The following is a 24,471-nucleotide window of genomic DNA, read 5'->3' as shown; positions in this document are numbered from 1 at the left end:
TTTTCATTATAGGCTATTACAAGGTATTAAATATAGTTCCCTGTACGCTACAGTAGGGCCTTATTATCTACTTTATGCATAGTAGTTAGTATCTGCAAATCCTGAACTCTCAAATTTAAATTGTTAGCCTGTTCCACTTTCTCTGTTACCACCAGATCCAGGCCAGCATTTTTTCTTGCCTGAGCCTTTCAATAGCCTTCTGACTGGTCTTATTTCCACTTTGACCCCCTTAGTTTATTGACCTCCTTCTAGGAGGAGATATCCTTGTGTACCTAAGACTGAACACACTTGCTGCAAGCCCTCCAAGAGCTTATTTCCTTCAGAGCAAAAACCACAGAACTCACAACAATTTGGTTCCCCAACCAAATCTCCAAACCCACCTCTTCCTACTCTCTCCCCCCTTTACTAAGCTCCTTGCTGTCTTTGGAACATTCACGACAGGCCCTTGCCTCAGGGCATCTGCACTTCTTATTCCTCCGCCTGATATACTGTTCCTCCACCTGAGATGCTCATCCTCCAGCTATTGACCTTACTTGCTCAGTCACTGCATCCACTGTCTACTCCAGCACCATCTTGCCGTGGGCCTACGCTGACCCCTTAGGTAAGATATCCGCTTCCTACCCACGAAGCTCTTTCACGTGTCTTCATTTTTCTTCAAAGCACTCATCATCATCTGATGTATTATGTATGCCTTTGTTCATTTTATTTTTAAATCTTTCCCACCTTCCCCAACTAGCATGAAACTACAAGAGGGCAGGGCATTAGGTTCATGGGTGAAGGCTTTGAAGCTAAAATAATTCTGAATAAATATTTGTTGAATTAATTAATGAATGGGCTTAGCTGTTCACTTTGGGAGAGAAGTCCTTAATTGTTTACAGAGTCTAAAGCTGCCTTAGTGCAGGGACCTCTGCCAACCTCATTGTTGGGTCATCATCCTTTTTTGCTTTTTGTGCTCCAAACACGTAGAGTTTCTCTAGTTTCCCAGACTCCACTCCATCTTAGAGCCTTTGGGATGTTGTTTTCTCTACCTGAAATACACCCTTTAGCCTTTAATAATACTTACAAATAAATAAACACACACACAAACAAACAAACAAACAAATAAAACTATATTGATGTCCATATCTTTACTAATACTTAAATGTCGGTTCTTCAGAGATGCCTTTTCTTACTCATTCTCGGTCAGGGTCTCTCACACACTCTGAGTGTCCTATACTTTTTACTTTTTGGCACCTACTGCAATTTGTGACTATATATTTATATCATCATTTGATTAATGTCATTTTCCCCACAAGGGCCCAATTAGGGTTCATTTTCCATGTCAATTTATCTCCAGCACTGAGCACAGATTTCTGCACGTAGAAGGTCCTTGATGAACATTTTTAGTGAGTGAATTACTAACTAGGTAAATAGAACTCAAGAATCATAGCACCCACCTTATTCTAGCTTGAGGATACCTACACTTAGAGTTTGTTTCTATCTGAAGATATAGAATTTGAATGGAAATATGTGTGCTTTTTCCTCCCTTCACTATTCAAATATGAGTTAGGAGCTGGAGAGTGCAGATAAGGCTGTGGAAGGGCAAATAAAGTGAAGACACTATAAAAGCAAAAACAACTTGTTCATAATATAATAAAGTTAAACAATCATCCAGACAAAATAACTAGATAATTGAATTGTTTACTGTAGGGAAATTTTATACCTTAAGCAGCCCTAAGGTTAAGTGTCAGATGGTTTAACTTTAAATTCAGACAACTTTTTGGAGAGCAGGACTTTGCTCCTTTGGCTAAGTGACATAGGCAATATTACCCACTATAAACATAACTGAACCTATCTGCCTTAGAAAGAATTAGGTAAGACAAAATAATTCACTTATCATCATGGAATTTTAAAACTATTCAAAACTTTTTGGTTTTGTTTGTTTTTGGTTTTTATGTGGATGACAGAACTAACCAACACTGAAGCAGAAATCAATGTGCACATTCATGCATTATCTTCTGTTATCATTTCAATCAAGAAAGTAGTTTATTTCCCAAGTAAGTAACTTAGTGTCTTGGTAACTTTAATACACACCATAAGCAACCAATAACAAGACAACAATGCTTACATTCCACAAGCTAATCATTATACCTATAAAACATCAGGGAGTCCCTCTCAGTCAACATTTTCACATGGAAGCACTTATGATTAGGGACCAAAGATAATCTGAATAAACTTTAACAATTTGACAAACATTTACTGTCTACCGTGCACAGTGCACTCCTGGAAAGGGGCTGCAATCAGAGATGACAGGGCACGATCTGGAAGCTCCAGATATTTACTGGCTAGTGAGGGAGACAGAAAGAAATGTGACAAATATGCTCCGAGTCACAAAGCCAGAGCTGAGGGATAAACACTCGATGAACCATTTAGACTTTGGAATTTGTGTATAAACATAATAATAATTAATGAATATGTTGTCTTTTGCTATTCTCTGCTGCCAAACTTTATCTGGAATTTCATCTTTGGTTGTAATATCAACAATGTCTGTGTGTCTCCCACGGCATATTTTACCCCTAGAAATGACTGGCAGCAACTCTTTATTTAGCTAGTGTAAGCTAACGTTGCATCCAAATATAGATATCAAAGTCCCTAACAATTATTTGGGGGGAAAAAAGACCATACAGATGAACAAATGGGAGAAATTAAAATGGAGGGAGGAAAGGAGCATGTGTTGTTTTGCAATGTCTTGTAATAAAAACATACTGCTTTAAAAAAATGTCATGTAAGTTAAGGCAACTCTTAGGATCAAAACTTACTTAATTTTTAAGAGACTGGGAGATCAAGAATAAACTATTTATTTGATTAAGTGATAGGATTACACAATTTGGAATGCTACATTTAAAGAACACTGCACAACAGTGCACAAGTACCTTGAGGAAATCAAAGTAATTGTTTTATTTTGTTTTGTTTTGTAGGGGAGAAGATGTAATTAGGTATGGGGGATTGAACCCAGGACCTTATGCATGTTAGGCATGCACTCTGCCACTGAGCTATACCCACCCCATAAAGTAACTTTTAAAGACAAAAATGTTTCAATTCACTCAAAAACTTCAAGACAAAATAATATGTAAAGCAAAATGTGTTTGGCATGAATTCAGCTGATATTTAAGGCTAATCTGAATTATTAGGACTGCCTCCTCTGTCCTTCCCTGTTTTCACAGACTGAGTCTTGATAAATACCAGCACCTCAAGTTCCTTCAGTGTAATCATCCTTGTGTTTTGTGCCTTCACTCTTATGACTGTCATTGAGGGATTTATTAGTATTTTATATATTACTGACAAGTCAGTTCCTAATCTATTACACTCACTTGGACAAATAATTTCATTCAGGTGGGGCTGAAATGATATTCAAACTACTATATGACTGGTCACATCAGTCATAATATGAAAACTGATTATTTACTATCATTCAGACTGAGCAGATGGTAAAAGGATTGTGCCACTCAGTGGAAGGGGAGTACCATTTTCCATTATTACTGTCAATCAAAACTGAAGTGACGAGAAAGATGCCCTAGTGATTTTATATACCTCAACCTTTGGAAAATGGATTATTGATGATGTGACATAGTTTTTCCTTTGGAATGCCATGGTGTCCTGGGTTAAAAGGAGATACCATTTTTGAAATATGATAGAGAGGGGTTTGGGCGCTGCAACTTAAGTAACTTTAAATATAATTAGCTTATGTGATACACATATATACACATTTATTTACTTGTGTGATACATATGTAATTTTAAAAGGTCAAAATATTTAGAAGCATTATGTCAGCTCAATGTCTTGATGTTGGGATGAAGGTAAATGAGCAGTCAGTTTTTATCACTGTTTGGTTTGATTCTTTCAGAATCTGATTATTTTGGTCAAAGAAATATTATCCTTACAAGACAATGCAAATACTTGAAGAATCATATGTATTCAATTAATTTCATTAATGTTCCAGAGTCGTCCTGAGAAATTTCCTATTGTCCTAAAGAAAATAAAATTATCATTCCAAAATGTAAGCCATGCAAAGATTGCTCTGTCCACCCCAAAAGGAGATCACAATTGGCAGGAATCAAAGAGCCTCTATTTAATGACCAAAGTCACACTGCCATTTTTTTTCTTACTTAGAGAAAAATAGGCAATGCTATTCAGAGGTTGATTGCAAATTATCTAAGCTAAGTCTAAAAGGTTACTTTCTTTTTTAGAGACATCCTTTATGAGCTTATGGAAGAAAGTGTTGCAGGGAGAGTACCTTTTAGGTGTGTCTCTAAAGAGATAACTGCTAATCTCAGCTCCATCTGGAATTACTGATGAATCATGAAAAAATGCCTTGTCCCGGATTTGCATCTGAAAAAGTTCCTCATCTCGAGTGGGTAACTTCTGGGTCCTTGAGCCGAGTGGTAACAGCAGCCACAGCAGACACCAGTGGAGAGGCACCATCCTGGGGCAACAGAAGAATTGCCTACATTAATTTTACAGGCAAAACACTTGGGCAAGTTGCAAACTTCCTTAAAGATTAACACTATTTTGGTTTCAGAAAAGCTGTATTACATATTTTAGATACAACACCCTCATGATCTGGAGGGTAAACTTCCTGTGTGTGTGTGTGTGTGTGTGTGTGTGTGTGTTTTAAGTATTTCATCAAGTTGATAATGAATTCACCAGAGTTTCAGACATTAAAAATATTCTGAAACGAAAGGACTCTTGGTGCATTAACTTCCCTGGGTATTCGGAGGGAAAATCCCCACTTCATTATGGCAGAAGCTGGTATGGTCATTGTAGATATCTATAGACAAATGTGTCAAAGCCTGGCCCATCACCTAAGTCACAGAGATCCACTGAAGGCCAGAATATGACCACTGAACAGTTATTTTTATTCTTCCTTTAAATTTGACCAAAGATCGTATATGTATAGAATCATCCTTATTCCCCAAATCAGATTTTCATAAATCAGAGATTTTAAGAGACTGTAAAGTTTAACTTTCTCATAGGATTTGTCCAAAATCATAAGGTGAGTTATTTGCCAGTGTTACAGATTAACCAGACTCTTCAACACAACATTTTATGTAAATCTTTCCTATATTAAAAAGCGGGCTTGGACCCCCACTTCAAATCAAAGAAGACCATTGGGAAGTTCTGGCATTAGGTCATTTGTCTAACCTCCAGGAGTTCTATATTCACCAGTCCAGCAGAGTGTCTTCCTTGAGTTACATTTTGGCATTTGTAACTGACTTTCATCAAAAACTCTGTAAGTCATGATGGACCAGTCTATCATTCTCTACGGCACACTGTGTAGTGATGTTGTCGCCAACGCCATCTCCCACCTGCCTCCCTACCCCAAGGGGAAGCCTCAGGTAGGCGAGTTCTTTTCACATCAAATACTAGTGAAAGACTTTGCTTCCTTGGAGAAACTGGTACTTGTTTTCCTCACAGAAGCACCTGTGGAAGGCATTGTTTTCCTTTATCTCTTTGACAACATACATCAGAGAATTCAAGCATTAGGAGGAAATACAGTGTTCTTACACTGAAGTACTTTAAATAGTCAAGTGCAAATATTTGCAATCGTTTGAAATGAAGTGAATGCCAGTTTTATTTCTAAATAGTCATTGCTATAGCTATGAGGTCACCTCCACTTAAACCATTACTGGACTTTAATTTTATCTTTGAGTGCTACCCAAGATAGATTCATACAATTGAAAATATTTCTTGAGGGGAATAAGCTTTTCTTTTGTATGAGGATTTGAGACATAATTTTTCACAGTGAGCTTGTTTAGAAAGTTTGTTTAATTTACTTTCTCAAAACAATTTTCTTTTCCTGCCATGCATTCTGCAGTTTTTCATGAAAAATATCTGCAGTAATTAAGAGTTACTATGTGCAAAACACAGTGCTAAGTTTGCTAACTGCATTATTGCATTTAGTCTTCACAAAAACCTTGTAAAGTAGGTACTATTCTTATACGAGAATGAACCTCCTTTAACATAAGCAGAGAAAAGATATAAACCCAGGTGAATCTGACCGTGGAGCCCACACATTTATCCTCTAAAATATCTTTCAAAAAAGCCATAATGCTTCTTACAAGAGTCTCTTATTTCCCATCCTTATTTCCCAGTTGTACTGCAATTCAATAAAAACTTGTTTGAAAGCTAAGAAGTTTGACTTTTTGGTTTCAGGGTCCAACTAGAAGTGTCATCTTAGCAGCTGATGCTGCACCTCAATTTTTAGAAAGGCTTGAATGGTTGATCTCTAAACTCTGAAATCCAGTGATGATTCTGAGACTGAATGCTGAACTCCTTTTCCCAAATACCTAGCAGTTTAGGAATAAGACCAGGCCTCTTTAAGTTTCATTAAATGCTCTGTCCCTCAGATATCCAGACGATTGTCAAGGTGAAATCCGAGGGAAGTTGGGGATGTAAATGAGAGTTTCCAACAGCCGAAAAAAGTTATATCTACAAAAGATGGCTGGATGTCTCAAAATCCAATGAACCTTTCTGAAACAAAGAGAGAGATGGTGGAGCAGACTAAATGGGACCTCCACTCACGACCCTTAATCCCTCGCCTCTGATGCCCTTCGTCCTGTAGATAACAGAAATAGAAACTCTGAACAGAATTTGATATGCTGTTCCTGTTAAAGAAATAGTCATTATTTCAGCATTATAAAACGTTCCATGTATTGTGTAGTAGCATCTCTGAAGCTGCCTTCTGAGAGCAGAGGAGGCCAGACAGTAAAATATGTCTCTTAAGAAATGGTTAGAATTTGGCTTTCCACATTTATTAGGAACTCAGAGCAAACATGCCACGGCCGCACTTGAGTCAGATACTGGGCGTAGTTGCCCTAGAATCACTCCAGGGCAGTCTTCCCTCATTAGGGCCCCTGTTTGCCCTGAAAGCTGTCGATTGCACAGTACCACTGTGCAACTGAGCAGGACAAGCTGCCCGATGCCCCAGGATGTCTGGGATATTTAGGTCAGCCCCAGAGCTAGAGAGCTCACTAGTTATGACTGGTGGGAATTTTCCCAACATCCTCAGCTGCCTGTGGGAGGAACTTTCTCTTTATTAAATCAGCTCATTATAAGAGATGAATTTGGAGTTAACAACAACAATATTAATCAATTTTTTTTTGTCTACGGGCTGCATGCCAGGCACCCTTCTAAGTGCTTCATATATGTTATCTCATGTAATGCTAGCAACAACCCTATGATGTGGGCACTGTTATTTTTTGTTTTTTATCGAAGTATAGTCAATTACAATGTGTCAATTTCTGGTGTACAGCATAATGTCCCAGTCATGCATATATGTATATATATATGCATATATTCATTTTCATATTCTTTTTCATTAAAGCAACACTGTTATTTATCTCGTCTCAAAAATGATCAAACTGAGGCTTGCACAGGTAATATCACATAGCGAATGTAATATGATGTGAGAAACATCAACTGTCAGGAGTGACTTTAAAAATATCGTACATACAATTATTATATATTCCCCCATGTAAGCTACTTAGCAATGTAATATTTAGTAAAGCCAACAACCTCAGGTGATAAGATTATGCAGAATAAGTGTGAAAAGACAATTTTCCATGGGTCTCTGCTTGCTTTCGCATATTTGGGTGGCAGAAGAACTGATTCCCTTTGTTCCAAATTATCTTTTCAAGGATGTTGGTGTAGTGAGCAGCCTTGAAAGATACAGCTTCTGGAGCAAAGAGCAGGCGTGATTATTACTCATTACAAAATCTGGGTTCCCCAAGCGCAGGGCTGCTGTCTTGTACTAAACCCCACTATAAAGGTTGGTGCCATCGGGCCCTCTTTGCATCATCCTGTGAGAACTGGGGGTCAGGCAGCCGGTGGGAGAAAATGCTGCTGCTGTGGATCTGTGGCCTCTGCTATTGCTCTGAGTCATACAGTCCTCTGTTGCTGACCTAGGAGTCTCCGGCCATCCAGCACCGTGAAACTGTGGCAGGCTAAATTGCTAACTTGCTCACTTGCAGGGAGCGGAGAATCTCCAGCTCTTCACAGTCCGTGACACTAAGCTTTTACTTCTTAAGTCATTTTCCTGGCTTATCTACTTTACTGGCACAGGTTGACACATTTGTTTAGGTTATCACCAGGAGGGGGCAGACTCAATTTTATCTTTTCTTTCTTTATTAAAAAAAAAAAATCATATTTCCACAACCAAAATTCCATCAGTCATACTTTCTGTTTCTGAAAATTTTTAACCATTTGAAATGCCACATCGTTACGAGCAAAACAGATACTTTTCACAGAAGTGTTTAAAATTAGTATGATCCCTTTTTTCTTTTCTTCTTTTCTGTTTCTTGCTTCTGTATGAGAAGGTGGATGTTAACTGAACCTACTGTGGTAATCATTTCACACTATATGTAAATTAAACCATAATGCTGTATACCTTACACTTATACAGAGACATAGGTCAATTATTTTTCAATAAAACTGGAAAAAAACTAATATGATCCCCAGACACAGGACTTTGTATTCTGTAGGATTATAGTCCTCAAAATGTTATCTAATAACATTCATCTATCACTGGGGAAAAATATGCTCAGTTGTTAAGGAAAGTTAATAATTTGTTCAATCTGATCAGGTTACAGGCAGAATTGTTTTTAACAAAATGTATTTAAAAGAAGCACTGAATATAGCTAATCAAAAAACTATTATGCAGATACATTGTGCATAATTTTACTATTTCTAGTCACTGATTCAAATTTACAGCTTTACTTAGATATTATTTAAAGGATGAACTTCAATAGATTTTTTTCCCTACCAAAAAATGTTCTCTTTCAGACATTCAACTTATGAATTAGTCACTTTAAATAAACAACTGGAAATATATTCTTCTTAAGAATAATCCTTAGGTAAGCCAGTCTGTAAGAACAGATTTTTCTTCTAAGATTACAAAAGTGCCCTCTAATGGCTTAACTTTTCCTCTCATTTCTTTCTGTTACTTCTAGGTATTTAGAGCTTATCTAGATTTAAAGTTTAAATTAAATAACATTTCTCAGAATTTTTCTTTCAGCATTATTACTTCTGTTGTGGGCGCCTCGTGGATAATCTAGGAAATGAGCCTGCACAGAAAGAAATCTTGCTATCTTTCTACAGTTGAGGGTCTAGTTCCAACAGGACTAGCAAGTTGCTAGGATGATTCCAAATATTTTTATTTTGCTAGGCAGATCAATCAACTTAGTTGCATAATGATTCACAGCCCAGAAAAACTAGGCAATCTTATCCTATTACTGAGGAAATTGACTTCGACTGTTTCAATGGAAAAGTTCCCATGAACCGTATACATAGATGCTAATCTAAAACTCTGAGATTGTTCATATTGTCAGGGGCCTTCTTCCTATTGGCATTTTCCATATCCTATGAAGACTGAAATGAGAAAAGGAAAATGACCTACTGATTTGATATGCCTCATTCTTTAATCTAGATTATTAGTCATCTCGATTATTGGAGATGTGCCATAGTTTTTTTCCTTTGGAATGCCAACCTGTCCTAGATTAAAAAGAGAAATTGTCTTTGCAATATAATTGCCCAAAGAGATTAGTGATAGATTCTATACTTAGAAAGGTAGAAAGAGGTTTGGGCACTGAAAAGTCAATGACTTTAAATATTATTAGTTTATATGATACATACACACAGATTTAAGGTCAAACTATTTAGAAACATTATATGACTCCAATTAATTGGTGTTAGAGTAAAGGTAAATGAGCAGTGGTTTTAAGAGAAGAACCTTTTACATAAACAATTTTATTTTTCTATTTGCTGCCCCCTCTCTGACGAGTGGGTGAACATTATTGCTCTAGGTTTTGAATCTTTCAGGCCTGTGATGACGGGGGCTGCTTCTCCCCCTGGCCTCCTTCATCTTCCCTGCTGGGCTGTCTGCTGCCCTACCCAACACAGGGAAAGTGGAGGCGTGTGGATGGCAGGGGATGAACTGGGGGCCAGTTTTAAAGAAAATGCCGCCAAAGAGATAAGAAGCCTTTGTATTGTAGCACAAGGGGGAGGGAGTAGAGCAAGTGATGGATAACTGAAAATATACAAGTAATTCTAAGACTTTATTTTCAGCATTAACTTGAACTTCTTACTCTCTGGGTCCTTTATTTAGTATAATCAAAATAAATAGTGAAACTGACCTGGCATATCCTTTTCCCACAAACCCATGGAAATGCTTGAGAATTGTAAAATAGTCAAATGGTAAGCACGGAAAAAAATTAAAAGGAGCTTGAGTAATTTACCAGTGTATCAACTAAATACCCACGATGACCTCCATCACCCAAATACGCAATAGGCCTAAAAGCAGATAAAACTTTCCCCAGAGAGTCAGCAGTAGCTCCACTGCTGTCATTTTTGCAAAATTTATCTTCAGTTACATAGTCAACTTACCATCTGGGTTTATCCACTGTTTGTTCACTTAGTGAAAACAAAAATTTATAATTTGAAATTATGTCATCAGTGATAATAAGCCAATAAATATGGTGACTTTTCCTACTTCTTTGAAATATGTGTTAATGAATTTAACCACAAATCTGAATTGAGAAACTTGCCTTATAAGAGTAGGGAAATATTTCAAACCACGAAAAAGCTTGCCTTTAATATTTAGAGCCTGCTGTTCAGTTATATCATCTCGCTCATCTAAGAAATTTGCAAAGCTGCTAAATAAAAAGTTCCTTCAGGGTTCACGAAACTGTCCAAGGCTCTCTCAATAGAAGATGTCATATAATATAAAGCATGTGACCTTTCTCAGTGCTGTAGATTCCTCAAAACAGCAGCCAGCTGCTCTTCCTACCTGTGAGTAATCCGATCAAAGCAAATTCCTCCATCCTTTAACCATCAACCACCAAGGTCCTGCACTTCCCTTGCAAACATGCGAGCACGTTTGTAAAAAATGTCATTAAGCTCTTATAGACATTACATGGTATAAAAAACATAATAAGATCAAATTCATCCATATAAATGCAATTAGAAAGCAAACTCATAGTGTCATTAAGATTCATGTAAAAACTATCCAAGGGGCCCAATCTTGAGGAGGCCATAAACATGAAATAAATTTACAATGACCAAAAAAAACCCCAAAACAAAACAAAACACAATTGGCCTTCTGAATTTACTTGTGGCAAATGCATCTGGAATAAATAAAATCTAACGTTTAATTACAGAGGGTGGAAAGTGCCTGATTATAATTTAGTGAGGGTAATTTCAAGGAATGGCCTGCCGCAGAGATTTCTGTTATTTTCTCTTCCTTTTAAAGTGCAAATATTTAGTCTTTTAACTTCTATTTTTAAACACAAGGGTATTTGTTTTGGTTTGAATCATCCATGCCACATCTGATAATAAATATGAAGCATCTGATCTAGTGGTAAGGAAAAAAAAAAATGTAGCCTTGGTGGGGGGAATGGCCTGCTTGTCTGCCAGGACCTGCTCTCCGAGCAAGGAAGCGGGGGGTGGTGGTGGAGGGGTCCATCTGTGCACTTTGACAGTAGAACACCCAGCCTGGACTTCCAGATTCCCTTAGGGCTGAAAAATACGAAAAAAGCTGAATTCCCAGAAGCTATTTTGTTCTGCTGTCTTTTGCAAACAATGAAAATGTTAACTGAAATTAGTCGGTCGTTCTTATAAATAACAGAAATAGCCTCTGCTCTGGTTGGAAATTTGAGGGAAATAGAGCGTATTGTGGTTTGGTATGTTTCCCTATTTGAAAAGGGTGAAATGAAGCAGGTGGAAGTCGAGGGCTCTTGGTCTGCGCTGAGGAGATGTCTTCCGACCACGCTAGGTGAGCTCTGTTCCCTGAGAACGTAGAATGAGGCTGCAGTATTTCCAACTCCTACAGCACGGCAGAGCAGAGCCAGCATTGGGCACAGAATCCACAGGCTAATGCCCTCTCCATGCAGGCTGGCATTGCAGAGTGGAAAGATTATTAAAGGTTTTAGAGTTCATTATGTCAATAATCTATGGATTAGGGAGCTTCATAGGCATTTTAACTGCAATGACTCCAACCTCCTCTGCTACTTCTCTCAGTGATTGCCAACTCTCATTCTGGAAGGAAATTAAATTAGTATGAAGAAGCAATGCAAAATTAAAACATGCCAAAGATCTGAATGAAGTTTCCATTCTGTCATCCTCTCCCCTCTGAGCCTCATGGAGTACAGTTCATAGCAAGGCCAAGGCCAGGGCACTCTAATTTTAAAAGTTGGCCAAGCCTACATAATACCAACAGCTTGCAAGAGGATCAGGTTTTAAAGTAAGTAACCCTGTATTCCTACCATCATTAGTGTCAATAAAAAGAATCATGAACAACAGAAATGGCCAAACTAAATGTCCTATGGATAGGAGTAGTCTTTGATTCAGGAAGCCAGACTCATTTTACTACAGGAAGGAGTAGGTCCCCTAAAATGCATATGATAAGTGATTTTCAGATATGATAAACTCAAAAGCAATCTAGAAGATAACGCAAAGTAAACCTGGAATGAAATACTGAATATCTTCCTCCCATCGGAATTTTCTCCGTAGGTGGAACAGAGATAGCTTATAATAATTTAATAATTTCCACTATCCTAGGAGAAGCTAATGTTTCCTGGAATAACGAAAGCCCCCAAGGGAGGAATAATATGCTTGGTCGCTTTTCTTACTTTAGTTTGGAGACTAAGCCTTATTTCCTGTTGATCTGGAACAAAATGGAGATGACTTCCTGTGCAACGTTCCCCAACGCAGTTAACATGCTAAGATGGAGCAGGGCAGCAGCGTCTAGCAGCGCCGCACATCAGCCTCAAACGTGAGGCGTGAACTGCCTAGGTCAGCAAACACTGAGTCCCTGCTGTGCACAACGTGCTACAAATAGACTGAAAGTACGATACTGAACTGAACACGCAACCATACTGTCCTGCCGGTCACCATCAAATTAAGCGGACGTTAATCATGCATAAAAGTATCTTCCAATGTAAGATACTACATACTAAGAGGAAAAGGGTGGGTCAGATAGCAAATGCTTAACAGCATCGGGGTGAAGAATCACCAAGAGCTGGTGGATTCAGAGAGGAAGTAGGTTGAGGGGACAAGAAAGAACTAGATTTGGGGAAGGGAGATGGAGGGGAGGCACTCAAGTAGAGCTGCCTCAGTAAGAGTTAAACAAATGTCAGTTGAGCACCGTCTATGTGCTGGACACTGAAGGATGGGCCAGTAATACATCACATCCTCTCTTCTGGAGGAATTAGTGGTCTAGTAAGAAGTGAGGAGGAAGATGTTCTTGTACAGAGGCAAAGAGAGAGCAGCAGAGAACTAACTGTGAAGGTTCCAAAAATGCAAAATCTACCTTTATAAAAGACAGGAAAACTTAGCAAAAAAATAATTGTCTAATGGTTTACAATCTGTGTCTCTACTGAAATTCCTGGGAAGGGTTCTGAAGATGGTTCTTAAAATTGCACATCACTTGCCCAGGTTCACAGGGAAAGACTGCAGAGGCAAGGACAAGTATTTCTTCAAGACAGGCTACTTTTTCAAAGATCACTATTCTCTTTTCCACATAAAATTTCCCTCCCGTTATCCCCAAGGTCAGGAAGCATGGCTCCGTGGAAAAAATCACAGGCTGAGAGTCAAGACACTTCTGCTATTGGCAGAAGAACTACCCATGTTGGTGGCTTGTTGGCCCAGGTGTTCTCTAAGGTACCTGGGAGTTGTGAACGTGAGTCTACGTTTCATTCATCCTATCTCTTACAGCATAAGGCAGAAACTAAGTTCCCTAAGAACACATGCAACTTGGGCTCCTCCGTGTCTAATTCTAAGACAAGAAAGGACAGGCTAAGGACAGAAGTGGAGAAAAACCCATCTGCCTTTATGAAAACATGTCCATCCATTCTATATGTTGAATGGCTACTGTTGTGGGTTAGCCTTCACAGGGGGCTTCCACAATCTTGGAAACAGCACAGAAGAATATTAATGTGAACCCAGTTCTACTTCCCTTGGAAACACTAGAGGTGAGTGGTTGTAGACTTGCTGGAGGCCGGGACTATAGTATATCAATATAGATTTGATATTTTTACAGTTGTGTTAGCCAGGGGGGAAACTTTTCTATAAGCTGCTCCATGGATTTCTTAGGATACCAAAAACTAAATATGGTCAAAAGAGCTAAAAATCCAGAGAGTAAGAATTTTCCAAGCACTGACTCCATATTCCACACTGAACTGGGTGATATGAGGGCTCAAAAGAAACATCCTAGGAATTTATAATCTACTTAGAAAGACAAAAGTGACACACCCAGACCCCAGAGTCCTATAATGTCTGTGTCACTCTTTCACTTTTTTACTTAACATTTGTGTAATGAGTCCTTGCTACGTGCCAGGCACTCTGCCGGGGACAGGGAAGATCTCTTGAATCTATGTTTTAGTTGGGGTGACAGTGCATTCACAGATACATAAATAAGAACGCTCTGTTGGCTGGTATTCATTGCTATGCAGAGAATTAAAATAGACCTGTGTACCTGTGTGAAAGACGATGTGGTGACGGCCACTTTAGAGGGCATGTTTAGAGAAGGAAACTTGGAAGAAATGACATTGACTCTGAGATATGAAGGAAAGGAAGCCAGTGAAACAAATGTCAGGGAAAAGAGCATTTCGGGCACAGAGACAGCAGGTGCAAAGGCCCTAAGGTGACACTAGGCCTGGGGCACTGCCGAGCAGAAAAGAAATCAGTGCGGAACAGAGTGGGTGAGGGGGAGGGTGGAAGGCAAAGGGCAGATCACATACAGCTCTGCAAACCGTCCTAAGGAGGTAGGATTCTGTCCTGAGTGTGGTGGCAGGCCCTTTAAGCAGGCCAGGAGCGGGATCCCGTCCATGTTTTTTTTTTTAGGAATAAACTCTGCCTATTGTGTAGCAAATGGATTTTAGGGCAAAGATCATTGTAAAAGCACAAACCAATCTCATCTCTATAAAAGTAAAAAGATGAGACGAAGGCAAGGCTGTTGCAGTTGTCCATGGTAGACGTGCTGATGGTTCAACTTCGTGGAGGAGGTGGACAGTAATGGAGGGATTCGGGGTACGTTTTACAGGTGGGGTCACCAGAAAACGCAGGTGAGTTGTAAGTAGAAAGTGAGGGAAAGAGAGGAATAAAAGATAACTCCTTGATTCTAGGAACACAGGTACAATAAAATGACAAAACATAAGGAATGAAGAGATGGAAGAAATCAGAGAGAAAGGAGATTAGTCCAGCAGAATTCCCAGGTGACATCAAATAAGTTTTGAATTGCTAGTCATCTGAGGTGCAGTTTTTAAAAGTGAATTCTGATACTGGATAAAGTAGTCGAGAAGAGGAGAAAAGAGGAAGGTGCTCTCTTCATGTTAGGAGACAAAGAAAGGAGCACAGGCCAAAGTGGGACGCAGCAAGATGTGTGGGGTGAAAATACAAAAATACTGACTTCAGTTGCCACGGTGGGAGATGGGCTCTGCTGGACGGAGGGAATGCGGGCAAGGTGTCATACTGGGGAAGGGTAGCGTACATACACTCACACACACACACACAGTAGTTGCTTCTTTGAACTTCTGTTTCAAAAGAGAGGATGCAAAATATTTGAGGCCACCTCATTTGTCAAAAGTTCTGTAAGGGGTTGTGTATGGTACATCAGCAAGAAACTAAGAGCGATAGATACAGAAGTTATGAAGAAAATTTGACAAGAAAACATTGCCAACTGGCATCTGTGACCAGACTTCTTCATAAGCTGTGTCCAAATGGACAGGCTTTAAATAAAACTTACGAACCTTCTGATGAACCCACATCTGCCAGATGTCATGTAACGGATGCTACCAGGCCCTTTTCTGGCCAGCAGCACCCCCAACAGAGGAATCCTAAAACAGTGGGATAATCTGAGAACGAGGTGGACTACACAGACGTGGGCAAGGGAAAGGCAGGCACTGAGCTCCCTGACAGGCAGGAAAACGCAATCAACAAAGATGTGACCCCGGCAGTGTCATTAGGACAGAGACCAAGCTCTGAGGTATAATAGTGTAAAGGAGAAAAATTAGCTATCTTTTCAGATATTTTGTAGAACACATGTCGGCTCATTACTGGTTTGGTACATTCATGATAGCAAGGATGCAAGGAAAAGATGAAAGCAAAATACTGTAGCAGGAACAAAAGGCTCTAAAAGATGATCAGTCTGTTCACTCATCCATCAGCAGCAACTCTGACTTTTTATGTACTTACCCTCTATCTCAGGGCAGACATGCTACCTTCTCAAAGGAACTTTAACATCTGAGAGGCTTTTTGGGTTCTACTCATCACACTAGGAAAGCCAGGTACTCCAATTATTCAAGTTCAAAAGATATTCCTGTTCTCATGACAAACCTGGTTTTAAAACTTGCTTTGGACGATTCTGCCTGCTATGTCTGCTGAACACAGGGGCTGTGTCTTCCATAAGTTTTGATCAAAGAAATCCTAAAAGATTCTAGAGATACTAACCGAGATTTTAACTGTGCTTCTAGTGATGTCATAAAAAGCAATACTCACCCACAAGGCAGCGACAACAGAAACTTACTTTAAGAGAGCAAGCAGGATGGAATTGCAGAGTTGATTGCTGATTCATTTATTGGGCCTTACTCTGTGCTGGGCACTGCATGAGGTCTGGAAATACGGTCGTGAACAAGATGTGCGCGGGAAGTTCTCACGCTTGCAGAGCCTACACTTCAGCGGGTACGAGAGACGAACAAGTCAAGGAGTAGGTGTAAGGACTGCAGAGAGCAGCAGCACTATGATGAAAATGAAACAGGCAAAGCATCTGGAGGGGAGCCCCAGAGAGGAGGTATCTAGGGGGACGGAGCCCTTCTATGCTGAGTGGTCAGGGAGGACCTCTCTGAGGAAGTGACGTTTTAGCAGGGACTTAAGAGCAGAAGGTAAGCCATGGTGGGGGGGGGGGGGGAGTCACAGAACTAGAGGAGGCCTTTGACAGATGAGGAGACTGAGGGAGACAGACAGGGAGGACCTAGTTCACCTCCTGGGCTTCACATCTGGGAACCTGCCTCACCGGTGCATTAGCTGCAGCCCTCAGCCACCAAGACGAACACTCTGGAAAGCCTTGGGGGCCAGAAAACACTGACTCACTAAAGCCAGTGACAGTCTCATCAGGTGAGGAAGGACTGGCCAATGTTAAACCCAGGGGAAGCTAGAAAGGGTGGTAACAGCAGATGTTTTAAGGTCCATTATCAGATGAAAGAGGGATTAGAAGTGCTCTGGCTAGCCCAGCTAGTCCCAGGGGCTGGCACGGCATTACGGAGAAAAAGATCCTGGGACTCAGTAAAATTAGACTTATCTGATAAGCCCTTAAACTGAACAGAGCAGTTTAAAAAGCAGGAGGTGTTCTGACAGAGTAAGGATGCTGCCTGACTTTCCCCAGGGAGAGTCTTAATAGGATTGCAGCAGTGTGGTGTTTACTTAGACGGTCTGTTATCTGAGCTCTCTGTGCACTGTCAGGAAGGGAGCTAGTGTTTATTAAGTGCCTATTGCAAGTTCCCTGGGGACCTCAGAGGCGAATGAGGCAGAATCATCGTCCTCTGGTGAAACCAGAGACTGATTCTTCTGTACACTCTTATCTCACTTGAATTATAGCTATTTTTATATTTTTTCTTGTCCCCAAAAAAGCTCTTCAAGAGGCTTGCATAACATGAGTTTACTCAAATAAGTGCCCCTTAGACAAAAATTACTTTTTACTCACCCTCTCCATAGACTTTTTAAAGTCCTTGTACAAAGTAGGCACTAAATAAAAATTTGCTTAATTATACCATTACTGTTGGTGGAATGTAGTTTGGTGCAGCCATTATGGAAAACAGTGTGGAAATTCCTTTAAAAACTAAAAATAGACTTACCATATGATTCAGCAATCCCACTCCTGGGCATATATCCAGAGGGAACTCTAATCTGAAAAGAGGCATGCACCCCAATGTTCACAGCAGCACTATTTACAATAGCCAAGACATGGAAACAGCTTAACTGTCTACTGACAGATGACTGGATAAAGAAGCTGTGGTATATTTATACAATGGGATACTACTCAGCCATAAAAACGAATAAAATAATGCCAATTGCAGCAACATGGATGGACCTGGAGATTGTCATACTAAGTGAAGTAAGCCAGAGGGAGAAATTAAACCATTTATATGTGGAATCTAAAAAAAATGAGAAAAGTGAACTTATTTACAACGCAGAAACAGACTCACAGACATAGAAAACAAATGGTTACAGAAGGGAAAGGTAGGGTGGAGGGATAAATTGGGAATTTGAGATTTGCAGATACTAACTGCTATATATAAAATAGATAAACAGCAGAGTCCTACCATATAGCACAGGGAACTATATTCAATACCTTGCAATAGCCTATAATGGAAAAGAATATGAAAAGGAATATATATATATTTTACATATATACAAAAAGTTTATATATATATATATAAAAGTTTATTTATATATATATATATATATATATATAAAACTGAATCACTATGCTGTCCACCAGAAATTAACACAACATTGTAAACTGACTATACCGTAGTAAATATATATATATATAAACAAAAAACAAACAAACAAAAAAGAAGCTTATAGCAGAGAGTAAAGTAATCTGAAATGTTGCCCTTCAGAAAAAAAATCCCTCAACATTCTGGACTACGCAAGGAAGTTGGAGGTGGCTGTTGGCTAAAGCCCCCAGGCTGACTGCTAGCTGCAAACCCATTTTCCTTCCTTTCCCAGACATCTAACCCTCAGTGGTGTGGAGCAGCCTCACCAAGCCAGACTCAGGAGCCAGGCTGGAATCTGAACCTGGGCCCTGTTCCTTCCTCTGTCAGAAAACCTCAGTATCATTGTGACTAAGTTAGCGGAATCACTCCAAGTCTTGGTTTCCATGTTTGTTACCTGAAGTGGAACAGTAGCTCCTGGTTAGGTTGATGAAGGGCTATCTTTACTACATTTTGTTTGTTTGTTTTTGGTAGGGGGTTTGTAATTAGGCTTATTAATGTATTTATTTTTAATAGTGGTGCTGGAGATTGAACCCAGGACCTTGTGCATGCCAGGTATGCACTCTACCATTGAGCTACACCCTCCCCCAACTGAAGGGCTACCTTGAAGTCAGTGCACGGTAGGATCACCTCAGCAGCGCAATCCTGTCAGCTGCTAAACGAGGAACCTCAATATCCTGTGATTTTCCCAGCCCCATGCCCTGATATCCATCATAAATTGCCAATGTACCTGCTGCAGACTCTCTCAAAGTTGTTCCCTCTTCTCTGTCCAAACAGCTAACGCCTCCAATTGTCCATTTGCTGCATCTCCCCTAAGTGCTCTCATACCCACTTCCCACATCTCTCCTCAGTTGTTCTACACATACTGCATTGTTCCCTTTATAAACAAAACCTGTTTCACTCTTTTAAAAAAAACACAAACGCTTAGATGCTTCCCATGAAGTAGAGAATGAAAACCACGCATGCGGGGTCCTTGACGTCACTACTCGCTCTACAAACTCTCTTCCTACAACTCCCCCACGCTCTGCTCACATTCCCAGCACCTGCTTCTGCCTCCTTTGCAGGGACACCATGGGGGTGTCTCTGGGGGCAAACTCCCACTCCTTCAAGATTCCACCATCTACAACCACAGAGAAATTTAGTTGTGCACTTTCTATGCTCCTATTTCTCTTGCAAACCATTTTGAATTCTGTTTGTATGTATCCTTGACACTCCCAGGGTGGAAAGGATGTGTGCTCTCTCTACAACAGAGATGATGCTGATCACAGAACCCAACACCAAGCATGTGCTCGTAACACTTCCCGGGTATGTAATGAACAAATGGAAATGAAAACAACACTGGCTGGTGTTGCTGATTTATGGAATTTGTTTCACAAGAGATAATATAAGCTAAATAGGAAATATGTTGTAAGCTTTTGACCATTTTATGAGCACTAAACTTATAACAGGTTATTGTGTGACACCTAAAATGTTGGGAAGAGTATCTTTAAGCTTTTGAGGTGGACATCATGGACACCTGTGGGCACAGCTGCCATAGACAGATGGTGTGTGCCGGGCGGTGCAGGGGCTGAGCATAAGGATGCATTTCTTCTGTCCTTCAGAACACAAGAATGTTCTGGTAGAATAACATGGTTCATTACTCAGGAGGGCCTCTTTCCTCTGTAAACACATAAAAATATGTTTGGATGGGATACGTTCTGATCAGAGAATAGGAATGATATAGACCAGTGCTTCTCAAACCTTAACATGCACACCGATCACCCAGACTCTCTGGTAAAATGCAGATTCTGATTCAAAAGATCTGGGGTGGGCGCTGAGTCTCATCCTTTCTAACAAGCTCCCCGGAGATGGGGATGCTGGTAGTTCAAGGACTGCACTTGGGGTAGCTCTGTGTCTCCCAATCCTGTTATCTGGTACGAGCAGCACTACGATTTTCATCTCCAGGATTTTCACTGTTTGAATTCTCTGATTTCTAATTTTCATTCATTTCCAAAGTTTAATATTTAAACATCTATTTAGGGAGAAGCTTTGGTGAAATAGAGATTGTCTACATCCTTTCATCCTTTTACTTTGAGAATTAGTATCATATCCTCACGATTTCACAGTTTTCTTTTCTCTCTACCTTCTTTGCATTAAAAAAAAAATGACAGGCAGGATTATTCCCTCTGGGGAATATGTCTAGGTTTATCTTAAAGCCCAATAATGGACTAGTGGACCACTTACCATTTGGGAAATTGTGAGTTTTTTTCAAAGTTATACCAAATTTTCTAATTTATTCATATACTTACTGGAGTTGGCAAATACAGGACTAGTAAATCAGATACTATCAAGAAGAAATTATCTACTATATGACCATAGAGAAGTAAATACCCTAGACGAGGAAGTGGCATTTGATTCCACGAATCCAATCCCATATTTTCCCAAATATCTGATGGTCTGGAAGCTTTACTCCTTCTTCCCCAGCAGTTGTTTTCACAGGACAGCATTCAAGCCTGTCTGCTATCAAAGAGGATTTGAGGTGGCCTCCAGAGACAAAGCCCAGGACAAAAATCAGAAGAGGAATTTACAAATAAATAGACTCACGATAATATAGTCCAAAGATAGATGAGGGAGATGGGTGGACCAGGGACCTTAAAGAGCTAAAATGGTTAAACCCTAAATTATTCTTATATCCAGAAAAAAAGAAAAAAGAGGGGCACATGCGTATGTTGTTCTTGTAAAAAGAACTAAGTTAAAGTTTTCTAACTGTTTGGTCTTAAAATCCAAGGCCAAAAACAAACTGTACACTTCGAGCTGTGTCTTTGGAGAGATGAGATAATATCCTCGAAGGACACTGGTTCCTGACAATCTTGTAGTTTAGAGAACATCTCCTGTCTTTCTTTGTCTCACTCTTCTGTCTCCTGTCTCATTGTTCAGATGAGCTCTCCCCACATCTTGGGTTCCTGTCAATTCAGGATTGATTTTCTTACCAATCTGGAATTTAATTTTTTGGTTCGTTCTTTACTCTTTTCCATTCTCCCCTGTCGTTTAATTTTTATGTATGTATTCATTTATTCAGTCAAGTTTGGGGAGGCTGCCAAAATTTCTATCTAAAATAGGAAACAATCACTGGCCATAGAGTAAGGAGATCTGAACTGAAGAAGTTCTGACTGAACAATTTTGGCTTTTATACTTTGAGCAAGTCTCTTAATCTCTTTGAGTCTCAGTTTCCTCATCTACAAAATGGAGCCAATTATTCCCAGAGTTGTTTTGAGATTAAAAATTGTAGATGTGAATACTCTTTTAAAAGTAAAAAAAGTTTCTATTTCTTTACAAAACTATAAACCAGCTTCTCAAGCTAGTTGCAAAATTTTATTCAACAGCAAAAGAGATACGTTTTGACTTGCTCTTAAAACAGAGATATGAGAAGGAGTTTCAGCATCAGATTATTCTCACTTTATTCACCAAATCTATCAGGTAAAAGGTTAAGTTCCTCTTTAATTAAAGACTGACTAGAAACACAGAGGAAAGGCCAAGAGGTTGGGTTTTTTAAAACAATCATGTAAACAGTAGGAAACTCTAATATTCTCTATTTTAGCCTTTATACGCCTTATCTGAGGACATCAATATTGCCTGATGAACAAAGCTGGATTAAAACTGATACAAAGGTGAGTGTGCTCAGGCTTCTTAGGCACTAGATCTAGCGAAGGATTTAAGATGCACGTGTTGAGATTAGAGAGTGGAGGATTAGGCTCAGTTCCTGGGATGTTCTGCATTATTATTTCTGGATTAAGAGATGATTAAAGAACAGGACACTCAAAAGGCAGACAATGCGGACAGACCCCAGAGTCACTTTTCATGAAGAGATTATAGCAAATTATGATGAAATAATACAAACATAAGCCGACAACAATTAGAGACATGGCAAACCACAAAATAACTGACCCAGTATGGGAATTCAGATCCACAATTATTTCATTCCATTCCCCTCCAAAAGTAAGATATATAGTTAGGTGTGGTTTTTATTCCTTTTAAAAACTTTTTAAGGGAAGCATTAAGGAAAGGCTGCAGCTGGTGAGTGTTGGGGGGTCAATGATGTTCAACGCTCATTACAAGACAGAACCTGCCAAGAGGAAAAGATGCTTCCAAACTGCCTCTTTGTGGTTGCTGCTCTGGAAGGTGTGAATACATTTTAAATGTAGAGTTTTCAATTATAGACTGAATTTGGTGGCTGAAGTGTTAATATGCGTGTCTCTGTATAAATCCTTTCATTGTGTGAACTTGCTTATTCCTCATTGTATTTTAAAGGACTATAAACTTTTAGAATTTTTGGAATATCCTATTATAGGTGTCTATAACAGCTCTCATTATTCCATTGAAATATATACTCTCATCCAACTTTTTAAAAAATAATGTATTTAAAAGATCTTAGAACTGATCTAACTTCCAATCTTACCTCTCAAAAATGTCATATTGTTAATGGAATAATAAAATAACTGCAGACCTGAATTACTATTAGTTACTACTAATTTAAAAAGGGGTTCCAAAGCCTACTGATTTTTTAATATTGTACCTACCACATATAATTGGAATAGGTTTCTCTAATAAACTTTTAACTCATTTTCTAATCCCAGATTTTTTTATTTGATTCTACTTTTGGAGAAGAATATGTTTTATTATTTCCTTTTCCAGACAACTTGTCTCTAAAGTATGTTAAAGCTTTTGTATGTTACACACACACACACACACACACACACACACACACACACAGGCTCATGCACATACACATCAGACTCAGCACATAGTGTACTTTAGGGCATTTTAACACCCAGGTTTGAATGGCTGGTCAAGGGGACTAATTAAGACGAGAGCAGAAGAAGGGAAAAGAGGTTTGCCTTCAAGAATCGATTCCACAGCTGTATGTAGACTTACTAAAGCACAGTGACGGACTACTTTGCCTTTTGTGACTGGGGTAGGATCTGTGCAAACAGTGGTTGGGGATGTGAGGCAGCAAGGGAGACTTACACCAGCAATTAAAGATAGTCAGAAATTGATATCCCATCTCACTTCCAAAAATTCCTATTAAGATAAAAGCCTTTAACTTCCTAGAAGGACAGGTGTGGGGCGTTATTTATCTATTTATCCTTGCTTCACCTTCGTGTTATTTTAAACTAGAATGTTTAAGACAAGACAAGTTGTTTAATCATGACCTTAAATAGTGATTTAAAGTGGAAAATGTAATTATTTCCCATAAAAAATTCCCTAATAAGTTAATTATTATCAAAACAAAAAACAGGTAACACGTAGCATCCTATGATTAAGATCTTGTGGATTTAGACTAAATTAATGATATTTTTGAATCATTAAATTGTAAAAAAAAAATTCTAAGCAAGTTGTGTCCTTGCAAATTAATTTGGCAATTAATCTCAATTTAAAAATTTTAGACATTTCCATCAATTTTGCTTCTGAAACCAAAGAGTTAGCACTTGATTTTAAAAGTCTGTGAGTTTAGGTAAGTCTTTTATGCAAAACTGAGTCTCAGATTTCTCAGGAGTAGCAGGATATAATAACTTCCTCACTGGATTCCTGTAAAGATTAAGGAAAATGATGGATGTGGAAATACCTTGTAAATAATCCAGGGTTGTAATAATACTAATAAATAGAAACTTTTCCATTCACATTGTGAAATCCAAAGCACAGAAACAACTGTAACACAAATTAATAACTGACAACTTCACTGAAAACCAACAAAATTTCAAATAAAAATTTCAAAATGTAACACAAAATGCACAATATACATTTGTATGAGACTGTTAAGAAGGTTAAGTTATTGGATGGTAAGTTTTTTTTAACTGTTAGAATAATGGAATTTTCTGAACATAATGGCATACAATATCTAATTATTGACAACAGAGGGATTATGAAATGTTTATACAAATAACTAAGAATACTCTTGAAGATAGCGGTA

At 39.0% G+C, this 24,471-nt stretch overlaps 1 protein-coding gene across 1 annotated transcript in view; it reads right to left on the bottom strand.

Moving 5' to 3' along the window:
- NDNF (neuron derived neurotrophic factor) overlaps positions 1-24,471 on the bottom strand; it is a 37,063-nt gene that overhangs the window by 4,447 nt on the left and 8,145 nt on the right. The window contains exon 2 of the mRNA XM_031466681.2: positions 4,274-4,462. Coding sequence (XP_031322541.1) covers positions 4,274-4,461 — 188 coding nt within the window. The 5' untranslated portion in view covers position 4,462. The remainder of the gene's footprint in view (positions 1-4,273; positions 4,463-24,471) is intronic.

This window comes from Camelus dromedarius, chromosome 1, assembly GCF_036321535.1.
Source record: "Camelus dromedarius isolate mCamDro1 chromosome 1, mCamDro1.pat, whole genome shotgun sequence".
NCBI classification, from domain to species: Eukaryota; Metazoa; Chordata; class Mammalia; order Artiodactyla; family Camelidae; genus Camelus; species Camelus dromedarius.
This window is presented reverse-complemented; position numbering and strand designations above follow the sequence as displayed.